At 43.2% G+C, this 19,340-nt stretch overlaps 1 protein-coding gene and 1 long non-coding RNA gene across 10 annotated transcripts in view; one reads left to right on the top strand and one right to left on the bottom strand.

Moving 5' to 3' along the window:
* dlg3 (discs, large homolog 3 (Drosophila)) overlaps positions 1-19,207 on the top strand; it is a 77,102-nt gene extending 57,895 nt beyond the window's left edge. For 6 of the 9 annotated variants that reach the window (XM_029440912.1, XM_029440909.1, XM_029440911.1 and 3 more), the window contains 13 exons: positions 1,210-1,366; positions 2,032-2,134; positions 9,263-9,377; positions 11,490-11,666; positions 11,765-11,840; positions 12,461-12,560; positions 14,057-14,098; positions 14,284-14,334; positions 14,430-14,531; positions 14,623-14,795; positions 15,416-15,525; positions 15,617-15,708; positions 16,039-19,207. In XM_029440912.1, coding sequence (XP_029296772.1) covers positions 1,210-1,366; positions 2,032-2,134; positions 9,263-9,377; positions 11,490-11,666; positions 11,765-11,840; positions 12,461-12,560; positions 14,057-14,098; positions 14,284-14,334; positions 14,430-14,531; positions 14,623-14,795; positions 15,416-15,525; positions 15,617-15,708; positions 16,039-16,145 — 1,405 coding nt within the window. In that variant the 3' untranslated portion in view covers positions 16,146-19,207. Of the gene's footprint in view, positions 1-1,209; positions 1,367-2,031; positions 2,135-3,006; positions 3,470-9,262; positions 9,378-11,489; positions 11,667-11,764; positions 11,841-12,460; positions 12,561-13,211; positions 13,258-14,056; positions 14,099-14,283; positions 14,335-14,429; positions 14,532-14,622; positions 14,796-15,415; positions 15,526-15,616; positions 15,709-16,038 lie in introns of those variants that run through there. The other 3 variants (XM_029440913.1, XM_029440916.1, XM_029440918.1) reach the window with 3 other exon arrangements.
* On the bottom strand, positions 1,295-2,354 carry LOC115014220 (uncharacterized). The gene is made up of 3 exons (XR_003832875.1): positions 2,310-2,354; positions 1,844-1,943; positions 1,295-1,408 (listed from the first exon to the last, which is right to left on the bottom strand). It is a non-coding gene; the product is annotated as an uncharacterized LOC115014220 (long non-coding RNA).
* Positions 19,208-19,340: the final 133 nt, after the last annotated feature.

Here is a 19,340-nt window from a genome sequence, read left to right on the forward strand (position 1 = left end):
GACTCACTATGTTGCTATTGATCTTATTCAGTGGTCGTAAAAAAATACCATCTGCATCTAAGTTGAGTTGATATCAAATGAATACTCTTTAACAGTCTGGTTACACTTCCTGAAGTCTCTCTGTAGACACAACTTTCCGACGCTCTTAATTTCTACTGGTGGGGTAATCAACTATCTTTACAGTTAGTCATGAGTATGATTCTGAAAGTCTGGAATGCTGCCTTGGCTGCCATCGATGGGAAAATGGTCTTAACAGTAAGTTAGAGCGCAGCCATTAGGGATTGAGTAGGAATTGTTCCTGCAGACCGCAGGCTGAGTTCTGCAAGAGAAGACCACTAATGGGAACCATGCAGTGTTTTCTGTTGAGAGTGGAAACAGTGTGCGTCTCTGTGTTTGCGTATACCTACGTACGGGTACACATGTATGTGTGTGTGTGTGTGTGTGTGTGTGTGTGAGTGTGAGTGTGTGTGTGTGTGAGAGAAAGGCCAATGATGGGCTTCCTAGAGTGTGTGTGTGTGTTTGCTCTCTCGTGAAGTGTGTCCTCAGAGGGCTTTTGCTGGACCATGGCAGCGGTTTGGCTTCTCTACCATCTTAAAACTGAGGCAGGCTGCTGGAGTATGAGTCATTGTGGCTAAAGCTAAAGCAGAGTGGGTCTGTCGAGCAGGAGGTGGCTCATTGTGTCTGCGTACATTAGTATGAGTGGGTGTTTAAATGTGTACACGTGTGTACATTTCCATGAGCTTGACCTGCAAAGCAGAAAGTTCTATACAGCCAGCGGATGATATGCATTTTGGATCCATAGTGTCGCTGCTTGTTTTAGTGCATTCATTGTATCAATTGCGAAACTGTTTGCAGTGTAAGCCACATTATCTTTATTAGCAATGCGATTAGTACACATCATGGTTAATCGTTGTTTTTACTGGTGAGTGGTCCTGTAGATTAATCATTCAAATGTTCTATTTGAAGAACTCACATACTCAAATATACAGGATGTATAATGAATCTGCAGGTCTACGGTTTGCAGCACTCATTTTGTGATCACACACACAATAGAACATGGCTGTTGCTTGAAACAGTCTCCGAGTACCCGTCTGTTTAAGCTGTTTCTATTTCAGTTTTGTTCATGTCTCTCTCTCTCTCTCTCTCTCTCTCTCTCTCCTATGCTCTCCGTGCTGCCCTTCACCCTGACGCTGTCCCTCTGTTTGGCAGGGAGCCAAGGAAGGTGTTGCTGCACAAGGGCTCCACAGGCCTGGGCTTCAACATCGTTGGCGGGGAGGATGGAGAAGGAATCTTCGTCTCCTTCATCCTGGCTGGAGGGCCGGCTGACCTGAGCGGCGAGCTGAGGAGGGGCGACCGGATTCTCTCGGTCAGTATCTCAACCTCAAGCTTTGTTTTCCCACATCAACAACTGAAACAAGTTGGAGGCAGTTATATAATAATAATATATATATATATATATAATGATGCTAGAATTAATGTGTTAATGTTTAGAAAGCAAGCAAACAATCTGCCCTGATGAAATGTCCTTGAGCAAGACATTCATAACAACTCCGAGGGAGCTTAGCTGCGCTCTGCCAGACAAGAGACTTTGGTGAATCAATAAAGTATCCAATAAATGACATATTTTAATCCCTTGATTTGTATTTCATAACTCTTAACCTTTTCAGAACCCAGTTATGCTATAAATATATGCATGTTTTATTTAAATGCTGCTTGTAGTCTGAAAATACATTGCGACACATTCTATGAGAAACAAGTTATTCAATCTAAGCGTGAATAAATGTTTTTACTGCAACATTGATTGTGTGTGATTGCAAAGGTTATTCAATCTGGTCATATTTACCGTTAGGATGAGGGCAGATTGTATCTCCACAGGCTGAAATTTCAACCATCAAGTTTACTAAGCTCTGCTCCATCCAGCAAGACTTGTTTCCTCTACAGATCTTCATAAAACAACAAGCAGCACACTTTTAGGATCTAATCTGTGTTCTCTTGCTAAAATATTTGTGTTGTTTGTCTGGTTTGTTGCAGGTGAATGGAGTGAACCTAAGGAATGCCACACATGAGCAGGCGGCTGCAGCACTGAAGAGAGCTGGACAGACAGTCACCATCATAGCTCAGTACAGGCCTGAAGGTGAGACCATACTGTCTCATATCACACATGAATACTTAATGATATTGTGCCAAAAGGGGTCTTGAACACATAACCCCCTGTAAAACCCGACATGTTGGTTTATACACACCACATTTTGTATGAATTAAACAAACAAGTGTTACATTTAGAGGTGCTAGTAGGCATATCTTTTTACCTTGGGACAGAGCTGGGCTAGCTGTATCCCCGTATCCAGTCAGGTGCTAAGCTAACTGGCTGCTGACAGTAGCTTCATTTACCATAGAGTGATATCAATCCACTCTTCTTACTCTCTGCCAGAAAGCATATAAGCACATTTCCTAAATATTCCTTAAAAAGACACGGGCCTTTATTCCATCTTTATTAAATTCCAACAATTCTAACAATACCATATAACAACGTGTAAAGAACAAAAAAGGAAGGATTGTGCCAGGGAATTCAGTTATGACATAAAATAAAAAAAGAATATATTTATTTTTTAAACATTAGTCGATAACTTTGTATCAAATATAGTTTGTGTTCCTGTTGCTTGACTAGATAATTGTAACATGGGAATGTACCTGTGGAATTTACAAGGCTGTGAATTTCCAAGGAAAGGCACTGTCGAGTTGCATTGTGGGAAATGTAGGATCCAGTGTTTTTGAAGCATATTGTCTAATACCAGGCAATACAAGTCTCCATACCTCGGCTTCTGCTGCTTTGATTCAATCCACTTTTTAACATGTCTCTCAAAAGTCCCCTCAACTTCAAGAAAGTGCAGCAGTAAAATCACACGAATACGCCTTTAACGTTGAAACCAAACATCAGATCCACCTGATTTGGGGGTGGGTGGGGGGGGGGGTGGATGCAGCGTGATCAGCTCTGGCTGCAAATGAGGGCAGCGCTCCTGAAAGCCTCGCTTGTAGGAAGTATTCAGGTTGCGGGGCGGCACTTGGGTTAGCAGGCTGAAGCGTAGCGCCAGCAGCGAGGCGGGCAAACGAGCCGCTGTTGTCCTTCCCTGTTCAAACTCCCAGCCCTGCCAGTATGTGGACACAAACCCGGACAGCGATGGAAAGCGGACACTAAGCGGAAAGTACGAGCTTACGACACCAGAGGGAAGTTTAAAAAGAAAGGAAGGAGGAAGTTTAAGCTAAAAGGTGGAACACGGAGAAACTTGTATCTGTCTACCAGCCTGTGCGGATGGGGGATGGGCGCGACTACAACAGCAGAGCACAAGCCGCATGAACTCCCTAATGACCGGAGGAACAAGCCGGCACGGTAATAGTCACCGTTTCATTGAGTTTGAGGTGAGAAGAGGGAGAAACAACGCGGAGAGTAAACGGGAACAAAGTGAGTGAGGTAACAGGTTTATTTTGACTGCTAACTGTGTTGCTCTTCCGAGCTGTAACCTGTTTAACCCCGGTCGTCAGTACAGTATAAAAGGTGATTGTTGGGCTCCTTTTATGTCTGAGACTAAAAAGCAGAAGTCTTTTTAATTAACCTTGAAATGAATGAGTTACCTTGCGAGACATGTGATAGCCTCACCCCTACTGTACTTAATACAACCACTTATATGGTTAACTTCTGCCATTACCTGGAATCCGCATTTGTTTGCTTTTATCACTTGCTTTTTGTTATTGCTCAATTAAATGTTCTACATGAGGCTAGTTGTAGTTAATGTTGCCATTTCCAAGCAGCAGGATTTATTCTGGTACTTCAGACAGTTGCTTTACTGTTTTTACGTAACCGAAACCCTACCTTTTAAGGTGGGGACACAGAGGTGTGTTCAAGCAGGTGTTTGTCAGCTCGGGGGTGGTGGTGGTGGTGGTTTTAAACTGTGACCTCACCTCTGAACTTGCCTCTTCACATTGACATTACATCTGCATGCCACACCACACTTTGGACTCTCTGACCACAAGTCCATTTTCATGCTGACTAAAGCAGAATTCATGTGTGGGCATGCCAGTGTGTTATTTTCTAACTTTAAAAAGATTATTTCACACAGTGGCACATTCTTGTTTGTCATAGTACTAGATTGGCGGTACGATACAGCTACTTCTCAGTGTTCTTGTAATTCTTTGCATGTAAACTTGAGCATGCTGCAGTAACGCTGTAACAACAATGGAAAGGATATTGTGAGCTTTAGATCTAGGCTGAGTTCTCAGGTTGGACTATGATAGGAATGTGAAGGGACATAAGTTGTAGCTTGCTCTCACTCCATATTCCTTTCACTTACCCAAGCCATAAATGTCCTATAACTGCTCCAAGGTCATTGCGATTGAGCTGGAACAGGATTGGTGAATTGGCACAGGGCTTATCTAAAGAAAGACGCAGGCTGAGATTAAAACTGACAGAATGGCAGTGTACGTTTTCCTTATGCTACAAAATACTGATTATAATTCTTCATTCTTGTCCATGTGAGTTCACGTTGTCTCGCATGCCAGACCAATCAGGCGGCATCTTGAATGACGATGTGGTGAGTTGAAGGGAACCTTTGTTTTCCATACCAAATCATGCTTTCAGCTATGCGCCCCCTTTGTAGCCCAGCGAAAGACACTTATCTGTTTGTGTACAATGCCTAACTACTCAAAACACACGAGCCAAGTTCTGGCAAATGATTGACTTCCTGCTTCCCCATTGGTGACCTGAGATCTGTCACCAGTAATTCTGCTGGCATCCTAAAGCGATGTGTGACATGTCGTCCGTTTTTGAGTTCGGAGCAGGAGGAACCCCCAGTGAGATGTACAAGGACAGTCAGTCAGGGGGAGGAAGTGGAGGGTGATTGCTGGTTTACGCAGGGCAAACTGCCTGGAGAGTATTCTCAGGGGCCGGGGCCCGGGCGTCCACAGACCTCTAATGGTAGGCCAGCACTGATGACTACAAGAAGTCCCAAAAGAGCACACAGGCTGCAGCAGGAGGCCCCCGCTGACTCTGAGTGGCATACTGCAGTCTTTAACTCTCATTCAGCTGGGGGGAATGGAAGTGAGGGGTGTGTATCCACAAGCTGCCTTTCCCCGCTATCAAGAAGTGTAATTACACAAAAAATCTTTGCATGTAGGAAATGAGAGGATGGTCGGGGAGGAAATGTTACTCAATGGCCCCTCAGCTAGGGCTGCACAATAAATCGAATATTGATTGCGATCACAATTTTGGCTTCCCACAATCTAATGAACACCGTCGACTGCGATATTGACATTTAAAATACGTGCTTCGCTCATAGAAATTCACTTTCTCGAATGTTGTGGCTGCAGTCCAGAGTAGAAGAGTAATGTACAGCAGAGAGCAGGGGGGGGGGAAGGAAAAGGCACTGAATTCAGGTGAAGAAGAACCTTATTTTGATCAAAGATGTGTTAATTAGCAGGACTGTAGCACAACATGAAAGTGAAAGCAGTGCTCTGTTGATTTGATTTTGGGTTAAAGTTTTGGCACACTTTTATTTATAATTGACTCACTCCAGTCTGCATTACAAACGTTTGTAGAAATAGTTAAGCATGTTCCTCCTGCTGTGTGTTATTGGGGAGGGGATGTGTATCTGCACTGGCTCGACTATCCCTGAGAACATAACACACTCTCACATTACAAGTACATGCCTGCTGTGTTGCATAACTGGATCAAAAGGGAAGCGACCGTCCCCCAAAATAAAAAAGCTGTACGACTAATGAGGACGCGCAGTGGGAGTGAGAGATACAGAATAGTCCCAGTTTCTATTAGCCGTCATTTCTTCCTGTGGGTCACTCCTAAAAATATAGCCTAACTCTTGTGTATTAAGTGCTTTAAGAGTTTTAACGTTAATAATTGTGGACTCCAGCATTTCAACGGTGAGCTTGTGGGTAGGTGATGTTAAAGAATAAGTTATGTTGGATGTGAAGAGTTGGATTAGTCGAAAACGTATTAATAGACATTGCAATTATGACTCAATCTTAACCAGGTAGAGATGATTATGTTCTTGTAAAAAGCAGTAACACTTGCTGTAAGTGTCATCAGATCATTTAACCTTTATATGAGTGTTTGCTGCTGTATATTACAGCCCTAACACTGATACAGTAATAGGTTAAGATTCGAGCGCCCTGCATGTTTTATGCAATGCAAATGGAAAGTTGTGCAGAATTATATATTGTTTTTTCAGTTCTGCCATTTTCTTTTAAATAATGGTAGGCAGAGTGGAAGCAGCAATTTGGATTGCTGGCATTACCTTTTTCTTTTGTCATTTTTAATTAATGACTCAAAGTTTCTGAGTCAAGTAGTCAATTCACTTCGGTCCTACCGCAGAAATAGAAGCGCATTGAAGTGAAAACATGCAGTTTGTATTTTTGAAGGTTTTATTTCTTACTAGATAGCTGACTGGAAATGGAAGGAGTAAGAGATGAGGAATGACCTGCAACAATGGTCCCTGCATTAAAGGTCTCAGATCAAATGCGAGGACATTGCGGTTCATGGTCAGCGCCTTAAACCCGACGCCATGAAGGATCAATCACTGATCGTTAATGTAGCCCGCAATCGGTTAAAGGAATTGCTTTAATTTCCATCTCTACGTGCGAGTGCTTAGAGGACTGAATGCTGCTGTTGGTTGATTTGTGTTTAGTTTCTATCTGATTTCCTCACAATCCAGGCAAATATCGGAGAGACTTGTTTCCATTACTGTTACTCCCTGTGCTCGATGTTTGAGGTGGAAGAAACGGTCGCTACAGATCTTAGGTGTCGGTGTAACGTATCTTTCTCCTGTGACACTGTTGTGATATTCATTCTCCAGTACCACAACGCTTTCTGTTTATGTGCTGGGAGTATCCTTAACTTCCTTTTACATATCATATCATGCAGATATTCATTATAGTGTGATTTCCTACCAGGGGCATCAACTAACCATTAACTCGAACACACTATCAACATACTTGGCTATTAGTTTAATAGTTTTTGTAATAATAAAAGAGTTTAATTTTGCAAGCTATCGATTAGTCACTGCAGATCTATTTCCTTCTTTGTTCCACAGATATTGTGATGCACTGTACATGGATGATGTGTGCTGATGTCGTCATTAACAACGAGGCGCGGCAGCAATTTATGGTTTAGCTTATGATTCCCACCCTAACTCCCAACGGGGCTTAAAGCTGCTTGTAGTTCAGTGCTCCTCCTACTCCTCTTGAATGTCCACAGTATTTTTGATGAATCATTTGGATGTTAGGAACGTGAACAAGCAAAGCATTTAGCTCTTCCACCTGTGCTGCTCATAGTGCTCTCTCACCGGCACGGCTCTGAGCCAGCCCTTCAGGTTGGTGTTATGGTGAGGCAGGGCATTAAGACTGCTCTCTCTACTTGGCTATTCTTTGTCTTGTCCCTAAACCCCTCCTCTCCCAAGCTGCCATTCTCTCCGTCTCCAGTGCCTGAGAGCCAAGTGGACTAGTCTGAATGGCTGTTTCCTGCATGTGCTGTCCCTGTTCGAGGAGTGCTATGATGTTGCTCTTGGTTACAGGCAGTCAGGCGGTGTCTGGTTTCCTCACCTTGCAGCGTCACCCTGTTGTATTGTTAACCCTTTGAGCAGAGACCAGGGTGGAGAGCTGGCACAGAGCCCGGGGCAGGATGCGTGTTTGCTTTGAATCCCCTTTAGGTTTCGGCAGGGGGTTAGAGTTCAGCGACCTGATGCTTGTTTTTGCACCTGCCCCAGAATTTTCCGGGATTCTGGACTAACTTCGGCTAAATCGCCTTTTTCAGACATGGGTGTTTGTTTTTCAAGACTACTTGTAGGCTTGCTGGACAGAATCTGGACTTTGATCTCTTGTTGTTCACGTAACAGGAAGTGTTGACATGGATACTTAAGCTGTAAGGTAGGATTCGACCCCTGAACGCACAGCAGTAAAAGAAACATTTGGAATCAATGTGGTCGATCTTCTCTTGGACTGTTTCTTACAGGCTAATTACGATCAAGACGTAGATATGTAGTGTCATTAGAGCAACAGCGTACGTTATCACTTGCCATTTAATGATGTGTTTCTAATTTATCGTATAAAGCAACATCATTACCACATACTTCTAACTGCGATTACTTTCCTTCTGTCATCGGCGTAAAGAATATAATTGTGAAAACATTTCGATATATGACAATGTTGGTCGCTCACGATGCAGCTTGTTTGAGGTCCCCATAGCTCCTTTGTGAGAGCGACCTAGCTTACTTGTTTTTCTAGCAGCATCTGCCGGTCTGTTTATCTAGCAGTGTGCTGTGTGCTGAGGTGGCCTAGCTTGTTCCAGCAGCCTGGGCACAGAGCTCGCTGCGCACAGCGGGCTAATGAGAGCATTCTTAATGAGGAGGTCCAGGTGGATTCATACATCACCCCCGTGCTCCTGAGCAGCAACTGGATTTACACACCTATGACAAATGGTCGTGCATTTGAAATTGTTGGAGGCCTTCCCCCTTTTTTTTTTTTTTTTAACCACACTAAAGAGCCCATGTTGAACTTAATTAATCTGTGTAATTAATTACCTGACATGAGACATTACTGGATGTGTAGGGCAGATCTGTGATAAACCATCTGTTCCTGGGGTCATTAATCAGCCTAAGGATTCGCCAAACCTTTCCTCTATGCAATCCAGCTCACTGCAGCGCCAAGGTCTCCAACTGTTTCTCAGTGAAACCAGAGAGCAGGGTCCAACACATTTTTGGTCTCGATTCAACACGTTCAATGCCACCTTAACCTTGGGTGTAGCACAAAAGACAGGATTTTATCGCAATACAAACACTCCCAAATAGTTGAGGGTGGTGAATTTTATTATCGGGGTAACTCGCTCACGGCAGTGGAAAATGGAGCCTGATTTAAAAAATGAAAAAGTAAAAATACTGGAATTAACATGTAAGAAAGAGCAGACTTACACAGTGCTGCTATATATCAGTTTGTTATGCAGGAGGATCTTATGATTTATGATTACCTTATGTAAGGTGTTTCACTAAAAAGGATGTTCGCTCTCTGTGATGCAATTAAAATATGTGTTTCTTAACTAAATGTAAAGTGATTCCAGTTTGTTTTAAGCTTATTTTGATGATTATCAGGATAATATCATGAATCACAATCATAACATGGAATCTTCACATCCTCCAATGCCTAGATAGTAAATGCTCGAGGACTTGTTTTTGACAGTTTGTTTTGTTTGTTCCCTCCAATGCAGAATATAGTCGCTTTGAGTCCAAGATCCACGACCTGAGGGAGCAGATGATGAACAGCAGCATGAGCTCAGGATCAGGCTCCCTGCGCACCAGTGAGAAACGCTCCCTCTATGTCAGGTAAAGCAGGAACACACACACACACACACACACACACACACACACACACACACACACATATGTCATGCTTGCACTCACAACATGATATTCTAAAGTCTGTAGTCAAAATAGTCTCTCTTACATAATGAACCTTTACCTGTCTGTGGGGGCAAATAAAGCACGTGTCGTGAAGAGTGCAGCATTATGACTTCCCACTTCCCACTGAGCCTTTTGTAGGGTAACATTTCATTTAGGGCGTTGTGGTTGATATAATTCATCCCCATCATGAAGTTGACAGACGGGCATCCCCTGATGTTGTCTCGATGCCACAAGACATTGACTCTACTTTGTGTAATGTAGATTGACAGCGGGGCTCGTCGAAGTGACCTGTGTTATGACACTTTGGGCCGGTTGCCAAACTGGATGGAGGCTCATTTAGGAATTAAAACAGGTGGCATTCTTTCGCTCGCCTAAAAGCAGCACAAAGGGCTCGCAGGGGTCAAGGTGAAAGGACTGTGTGATGTAACTCCATAGTCCAAGTGCTCCACCATATTTCTACTGAAGCACTAATGCGCTTCACTTAACCTAAGCCTAATAGGCTACATTACTAGATTGATTAACTCTCAGTTTGACGGCAATTGACCTCACTCGGATATTTAAGAAGTATATAGTTGTTATCTCATCGGACGGCCGCTATAGAAAGAGGAGTGTTAACCACTCAGACTTGCTTATAGACGGGCTCCTGTGAGGCGTGTAGAGCCTAGCCTGCTCCTGCGCCGGTGACTCAGCCCACAGTTATGTTGGAAAAGCTGTCTAGCTAGCCGGCTGATGCAGGAGCCGCCATGTCCTCCCAGCACAGCCTCAGGAATGTGGAGGCGTTAAGCCTTTTAAGGTGTTTTTGGAAAAAAAACAAAAAACAATTTTTTAAAAACAGTGTCACGTGTGCCCACACTCTCTCTGAAACGCTCTCTCAGCGTGTCATGGTGCTGCAACATGGTTAGGGCTAGGAATTTGACTATCACTTATCATCCTGTGTTAAAAAGTGCACTTGTTTCCCTGTTAAGTGCACCAGCAGGTAATCTTCCACTAGATTGCGTCGCGACAGTTTCGGCAGCGCTGTTTACTTACTGCCAGCTGCAGTTTCAGTTGGTAGGAATACTTCAGCCAAAATCTTAAACCGGGTGGGAATAATTCATCTCCGTCACAACACATCTGTCCACTGGTCCATGGCAGTATGAGCTGTAGATATAGGCTTGGTCAAGTAAAGTTAAAAACCTGTAAAGCAGGTATTAATACCTTTCAGAACTGAAATGTGGATTTTCCCGTCCGACTAGATTGTGACGCACTCGGGCAGATAATAAACGGTGTCTGTAGTGGAAAGTCTGCGGCAGTGAGTCTGTGCCGGTTGTCAGAAATAAGACGTTACATTGACACAAGGATACGTTCACTAGGTTTTTACAGGTTTTACAGCCCACATGCAAGCAAAAACAATTAAAACCTCTTATAGTGACGTCTGTCGAGGTGATCACTATATAACGTAAACGCATTCTTTATTTCTCATGCAGGTTACATCTACATTCTTACATAAATATATAGTAATGAAATGCTATTTACTGAATGTATTGACTGTTTCAAATACAGTACAGCATTAATTAAACTCTGTATGATTCAAACACACTATAATACAGTACTGTAAATAATACTGTTCAAGTGATATTTATAATCTAGCCTTAAACAGTTGTGTGCTGTTTACAGTAAGGTCAGTAGTCATCAGTCGGGATCCTAAGCCACAGCTTGGCAGTGGTCAGTGACTTTAACAACTACACACAAGGCTATCGATTTCTTTTTTCCACTTGTTGTAATGTATGAAAAGACGCCAAATGAACACTGTGAGGAAACTTCTTATTACTATAAGCAAATTATTCACACAGCACGTTTCCCCCAGAATGATTCTGTCCTGCTTTATGAGCGCTATAAACACTGTAATAGAAAAATAAACCAATGCAGGAAATTCATTGCTGCCATTTTGTGTCAAGTGTGGAGTAATGTGATCTTGCATCATGTGGAATCTCTACACACAAGTTCAAGATAAAAGGAAGCAAGGAGTGTAACAAAAGCCGTCTGTTTTCTCAGAGCTTTGTTTGACTATGATCGAACGAGGGACAGCTGCCTGCCCAGCCAAGGCCTGAGCTTCTCTTACGGGGATATCCTCCATGTCATAAATGCTTCTGACGACGAGTGGTGGCAGGCGAGGCTGGTCACACCACATGGAGAGAGCGAGCAGATTGGGGTCATTCCGAGCAAGAAAAGGTACGCTCGCTCTGCTAATGTCAGACAAAGCTAATGTGACTACTACCATTCATGCCCAGCCTGGACTTATTTCCCCCCTTTTTTTCTTTCTTCCCCAGAGTTGAGAAGAAAGAGCGGGCCAGGTTAAAAACAGTCAAGTTCCACGCCAGGACAGGCATGATTGAGTCCAACAGGGTAAGTGTAGAGGGCCAGCTGCTCCCTGCCCTGGTGCCAGAGAGGCTGTCTTCAGAGCTGCTACTGGGCTCCCAGGGAGATGGCCTACTTCCCCCTGTGTGTGGGAAAGAGACCAGCACCTGCTCTCTGAAGCGAGCACAAAAAGCGCTCGTATTACTGTATAGATTACACAGAAGCTCCGTGGAGATGAGAGCTTCGCGTAACCTCCACAGCTTGAGCGATATTAAGAAATGTGCACTTAACAAAATGTCTGCATGTTTGTCAGAGGCGGATCTGTCTGATGTAATTTGCAGCAGTATAAATCAGCTGTAATGTTGTGTCTGTGTCATCTATAATGCAAGCAGATCCAATTGAATGCATATGGAACATGTTTAAGTTGGTAAACAGAAGCCTGTTTCCTTCACATTGATATGCCATTCATTTCCACCCATTACCTGCTTCTCATTTCCATTATTTGACGTGTATTGTTTGTTTGCATTTCATTGTTTTTTTGCATGGGTGTCGAGTACCCTCATTGAAACCCATTCTGTTTTTGTTTTCACCCTCTCGTTGCCCCCCCCCCCCCTCCCCCCTCCCTCCCTCCCAATCCCCCCCCTACTCACCCACACATCGACAAGCAGCCAGTCAAAGTAAAGCGCAAAAAAAGCTTCAACCTCTCACGCAAGTTCCCGTTTTACAAGAGCAAGGAGAATATTGTGCAGGAGTTGGTGGAGTCTGAACGTGAGTACCAGCTGTGTGATCGAGGGGGGTGGTGTTGTTTTCTTTCTTTTTTCGTCCTATCCCCTTCATGCTTCAGTTCTGTCTCTCAACTTTCATCTTTCCGCTCACCTCCAGGGATGGTTTGTGATGGCACCACTCTCATCCCTTTTCTCACTGTCCCGGAGAGATGCCCCACACGCAGAGCCGGCATCAGGCTGCAGGTGTGGGGCTTCTCTCCGGTGTGTCTGTGCATCTGTCTACGGGCTCCAGAGGAGTGTGCGCTGCCAGCTGTGTGTGCGTGTGTGCTTGGCTACACTAACACACAGGCCTTCTAACACCGTGATGCTACTCCTTGTATAAGTCCTGATCAATTCTCCAGTCAGTCACTGACCCACAACAAGAAGAATCTCATTAACTGGACTGGAGCTTTAACACTTAACAGGTCAAAATCCCATTTCAATGGGATTGGGCTTGTGTAATTGAAAGGCCGTGGCTTACTATGAACAAAGTGGGGCTCAGGCTTAATGAGTACAGCACAGCGCCATGTGTCAGTGGGCCTGGCGAGCACTACACAGCACTCCTCTCCTTCTCTGCCCCAACTCTCACTAACCTCTTCTTCTTCCTGTCTGCTCTCTTCTCTTGGTTTCTGCTCTCACCTGTCGGGACACCTAGGACTTCCCAGGGTTAAGCGATGACTTTTATGGATCAAAGAGTTTGAGTAAGTGTGTGGTTGTACTGTGTCAAGCAGCTGTCCCCTGAGCTCAGAGAAAAATGCTTTGTCACTGCAGACCCAGCTGGGAATGCTAAACCACACACATCTAGTTTAGATAGACACACACACACAGACCAACGTGCGAGCTCACACACACAACACACTTCTCAGATTCACAGTACATATAAAATATGCATTCCCAAGGGAGGGTGAGTGAGCGTTATACTCATTTTGAATGTCTCGTGGGGTCTTTACAATAAATGTTGGGCAGAGTTTTGTCAGATAAGGTCACACAGAGCTGGAATATATCTGTCACCAGAGCAGAGTGTTGCTAAGCCTGGTTGGAAACACGTTTTCCCTCCAGTTCCCCCGAGTCAGCCAGCTCCTGCCTCCGTCCTGTGGACGGCATAACGCCTGTATGTTTTCTTTGTCTTTTCCCTGATAAGAGAGCCGCTGCCACAGGCACAGATCTAGCAATAGGAAGCATTGGCCAGGGAATTGCGGGTCATTTGGGATATTGTCACAGGAAACACTTAATTCGCTACTGGTTGCACCTAAAACCACTTCCTTAATATTGTGAGAGCATGGCTGCCGCACCAAACAAAACTCCTGCTTTCTTTATCCTTTTTTCTTTTTTTTAATGGCCTAGATGTCGAGAGTGCTTTTTTCCCTAAGGCTGTTTGAGGCAGGTGAAAATAATTTTCACCCATAAGAGAATTAATTATAATTTAACTGGTTGTGGCTTTACCTTGTTTTAAATTTTTTTTATAAAAGATCTGCAATTCGCTCTCTTGTGCTTTTGCAGAATGCCTGACATCCAACACAAGTGACAGCGAAAGCAGTTCGAGTGAGTCACCTTAATTTCTCATGGTTTCTGTTCCACTGCCCACATAGATGAATAACACGGAGGCTGTCGCTAAATTTACCTGTGAAATGACATCTGTAAATGAATATTGTGTTTTATCAGCCATGACAATTTTATTGTATTTCTTTAAGTGAGATGAAAACTTTCTGATGTTTGTGTTATTGCAGAGGGACAGGAGGACACGATTCTTTCCTATGAGCCCGTCATCCGACAGGAAAGTGAGTGAATCGCTTCTCCACAATTTGACAAACTTAAAAGCACAAATGATTGTACGTTTCTCCATGCATCCTCACCTTCTTCATCTCCACTGCAGTCCACTACACGAGGCCTGTGATCATACTGGGCCCAATGAAGGACCGAGTAAATGATGACCTCATCTCCGAGTTTCCCCACAAGTTCGGCTCCTGCGTACCTCGTGAGTTTACAGCGCCCGACGGATCCAGACAGAACAACTACACATAACAGCGGTGATAAAAAATAAAACATGCTCCATTCCCCATCTGCAGATACGACTCGTCCGAGGCGAGAGAACGAGATGGACGGCCAGGATTACCACTTTGTGGGCTCGCGAGAGCAAATGGAGAAAGACATTCAGGATAATAAATTCATTGAGGCTGGCCAGTTCAATGAGAACCTCTATGGGACGAGCATATTGTCCGTCAGAACTGTGGCTGAGAGGGTAAGGGGCTCGTGTTTCTCTGTAGGACTGTGGGGGAAATGCATTCATGTTTAAGATTCTTATCTTATCTTTTCTTTATTTAAGATTAGGCATCGAGTCACAATTTTCCCAAAAATCATTTTTATTTACATTTATTAAACAAAGAAAGAACCTAGATTTTGCCACTAACGTAGTCCTAATGTTTTACAGTGTTGTGTTATGGGCAGTTTATTTTTGAGTTTAAAACTTATTGTTAAAGCGTTTATGTGCACGTTTAGCATGAATCAATATTACCTTTTGTCGTAGATTTGCCGTTGTGTGTTTATTGCAATCAGTTGATATAACATACACACTTTACTTTCACATCTTATGTTCTGAATTCATATCGTGATCCACCAGAAGATTCACACCCCTAGTTTCCAGATTGAGTTTAGTGTATTTGGGATGTAACCAGAGGCATGTTAGTTTTCCTTTCTAATCGTGAAGCAGACATTTCTACCAGATTATTAGTCTGCAGCAGTGTTTTTTTTTGCAGCAGCAGCAGCAGCGTTACAATAACCACAATCAGTCCTTGATGAATTTGTGACAAAAATGTAGAAGATTCTGTTATTTGAACGAAACCGTTGTCTACCTGCCAACAGGGGAAACACTGCATTCTGGACGTGTCTGGGAATGCCATAAAACGACTGCAGCAAGCACAACTTTATCCGATTGCCATCTTTATTAAACCAAAATCCATTGAAGCCCTAATGTAAGTTTGAGCTCTTTTACGCACTGTGTTAAAGACACGAGTGAATGTAAGCGTGCACGTGATGCTAACTTCAGCTATTTGTCTTTTTCAGGGAAATGAATAAGAGGCAGACGTACGAGCAGGCCAATAAAGTCTTTGACAAGGCAGTTAAGCTGGAGCAAGACTTTGGAGAGTTTTTCACAGGTTGGTCTCACTGCCCCTTTGCTTGGATCACAGATAAATGTGTAATTCTGATTTGGGCTGTAGCTAATGATTTAAAATAAATAAATTACATTTAATCTGTCAATTATCTTCTCGATTTAATAAAAGAACATTTAACAAAAACCAAAAAGATATTCGGGTTCCTTCCGTTTGTCTTTCGCACCAGACGAGCAGTAGATCCAGGTGTTAACAATTGATTATGAAAAAAGTTGCAGGCTGACTTTCTGTCGACCAACTAATGGGTTATTCCACTCATCGTTGCAGCTTCTTGTTGCAGCTTCAGTCCTGATGCCTTTGTGTTTGTGTCTCCAGCTATCGTACAGGGTGACTCACTAGAGGAGATCTACAACAAAATCAAGCTAATCATCGAGGAGCAGTCTGGTCCCTACATCTGGATCCCCTCCTCAGAGAAGCTCTGAGCTCCCTGCCGTCCCCTCTGCGTCGGTGCAGAGCTCCCCTCCTGCCTCCAAGAGACCCCACCCAAGCCCAAATAGCCCCCCTCCTCACCTCCTTTTTGCAGATATGTTTCATATCAAGTTTTAGTGTCATCATTATGTTACTCTCTAAATGAAAAAGAAGTCTTATCACCATTACTGTGACTGTGCACACCCCTGCATGAGTTTCTCAACAAATCCATTCAAGACTGGAAATGCCATTCCAAAGGAATATGTCTAATGAAAACGAAAGGGAAAAGGAATAAATCCTTTTGTGAACTGGGACTGACTGAAGATCAGAATGTTACAGAAATCTGGAGAAAAGGAGTTGGGATTCAAAAAGAAGTTGCAGGGAAACAGAGACAAATCATACCAAGTTGGAACACTTTGTAAATGTTCATCAAATCACATTTAAAAAGACACGCAAGACGAGAAGTGAAGACCAATTAAGGTTTGTTTTTTCTTTTTCTAAAAAGACTGGATAAAATGAAGCCCTGCTGATGGTACTGTTCAAGGAGTCATCTCTCTTGTTTATAATGACTGAGGAAATTAGTGGAGCCTACAAACTGGTGATCTATTTATCACAAACCAGCTTGCTGTTTGGTCGTCTGCCAGTTGTCTGTGCTGCAGCTGATAAAGACATCTCGGGAGGCAGATCAAGAGGAAGAAATGCGTTGTGAATCTCTACATTTATATTATGAAATCACAAGATAAATGATAAAATCCCACTGAGATTTTACTACATATTAAAAATTACACATTTTACACTTCACTAGAATTGTCAATTTGGAGGGCTGTTAGAATTCATTTTTTTTTTTTTCTTTGTGGGATTTTTTGCTTGTGGTTTTTAGCTGCTCTGTGTAATGGACGGGGGTAGAGAAGTGTAACTGGGCTCTCTGCAAAACACCAAACTGCCTTACATCAAATACAAATTCTGTTTTGTGACTACCTGTTGTCTGTGAGGGAGGCTGCACACAATTTGCAAGGAAAAGAGAGGAAACATTCTCATCTTTTCTTAAATTCTTTTGTGTCCTCCAACTGCCAGGAGGCCTGACTTGAGTGCAATAGTTAAAACAAAGTCTCACCTGGGCGCTTTTTCTCTCCCGTAATCAACCTTCCTTGCTACAGTAATGAAATAATTTGGCCATTGGATTACAATTTGAACAGCCAGAGCCTCCTAACTCCTGTTGAGCAGCAGACCACCCTATTACACTCTCTGCCTTCCAAGAGGATTCTCTTCTGATTGAATGGTCACATGGTACTGTCCTATCTGCCGCCATGACGGTGGCCTTAAAACGGGTAGAACAAGACAATAATTGTATTGGATGTCCTAACAATTAAAGAGTCAATATAACCTGTTTTTTGGATTGTCCCCCTACCAAATATAACACTAAAGTTGGGTTTGATTTAAAACCTACATGCTTTGTGTATCTATACACGTATGAATTCTTAATGAATCTGTTGTTGGCAAGTGCTGAACCACTGTGTCGAGCTTTTAGTGCGTCTGGGGTGAGCTAGACCAGCTCAGGAATCTTTAACGTACAGATACCATTTCCCCTGCGACTGAAAGGCCACGTTAGGGCAATGACCGAGTTCGTAGCTGTCAAATGTGAACAAACACGTGCTATTAATAGTACTGTCGCTTAGTTAAAGGCAACTTAACAACGTAATCGGGCTGTATTATGTGTCTTCTCTTCTTCGTGAGGCGGGGAGCTTGGTCGTCGGTGTGGTAACCTTTTGAGTTGGCTGTATGGCATCACCAGAATTGACATGAAACTGCTCCGCCCTCCCATGCAGATCTTGGCACTGTATGTTAATGTGTGCATGTGAGCGAACACGTCGTAAGAAGGAGGAATACTGCGGCCCCCTGATCCTGTGAACGTTCTCGCTTTTTACTCCTCAGCTTTTTGAAGAGTGCAAAGGAATTTTTTCTTTTTAGAGAGCCAGACCCAACAGGAAGTGGTAACCTAGACCTCTGGGTCCCCTGCTCTCTCCCACCCACAGAGCACCTGTACCTGCAGGCATTTTCTGAACAGGTGTGCCCACCTGCCAGGCACCACTGCTAAACCAGCTGTCATTACCTGTGTCAAAACCAGAGTTCAGGGAATAACCGAAGGGAACAGAGCCATTTATAAACTGCTTGCAGACTGTTTCAAAGGGTGTGGTAGCTGTACAATGTAAATAAGCCCCCAGCAGATCCCCCTCACCTGTGCTTCATGCATGTGTGAATCAAACTGGGACAAACATGTTTTATAGACCACAAATGTCAGGTAAGTAAAGTTTGAGCTACTCTTGAGATATAATTTCCATACAAATGTGCTGTATCGTTGGTATTTCTCTTCAAATGCCTATTGGAAAACTTAACTAGTCAGTTGGGAATTCAATTCCCTCAAGTAGGGCCTGTCTACATGTGATTTCTTGTGGAACGTGTCTGGGTGTATAGATTTAAAAAAAAGTATATTGTAAAATAATTAAAGAGATGCAGGCAGAAACCTACACAATATCACAGAAACCAGGAGCATTGATCAATACATCATTAGAAGTTTAGAATTGGTCCTCTCTGGTGTTTAGTTGAAATACAGCTGACTGTTAACAATGTGTGTGGTATTCATACCTCAGTCAGCCATGTCAAAGCCCAAAGAACTTGATTTCATTTTACTTTCCATTGAGGTTGTGGTATATAACGAGATGGAACCTGAATGCCTCTGTGTGTGTATAATTGATGAGGGTCTTTGTTCTGATGAGAGAAATGATGACATATGCTTTTATTTTTTGGGTGGGGGGGTCAGGGTTCTTGTTTGTACTTTTGGGTGATGATGTTTATGTTATAGCACATCTGTGCAGTAAGTGCTTGCAAACATGAACCCTTTGATTGTACAGTAGTTTCCTTCCTGTCACTGCAGGTGGTACAGCCTATCGGGACACTCGGCCTCATGGTCTTCCTTGTCCTAGTCATGAGGGAACACAGTCCTGCAACTTTTGTTTGGGTTTTATTTTGGGACTTGACAAGAGTTTATTTGTTTGAAAATAAAATATGTGACTCAGTTATGCTATTGATCTGCTTGTTATTGCACTTTAAATAACTTTTGGCTTTGAAAGTAATTGTAACAATTATACAGACTTTTCCTTTTTTTAAAGATGTGTTGGCATTTTAGCCTTTTATTGAGAGGAGCGTAGAGA

Source organism: Cottoperca gobio, chromosome 10 (assembly GCF_900634415.1).
Source record: "Cottoperca gobio chromosome 10, fCotGob3.1, whole genome shotgun sequence".
NCBI classification, from domain to species: domain Eukaryota; kingdom Metazoa; phylum Chordata; class Actinopteri; order Perciformes; family Bovichtidae; genus Cottoperca; species Cottoperca gobio.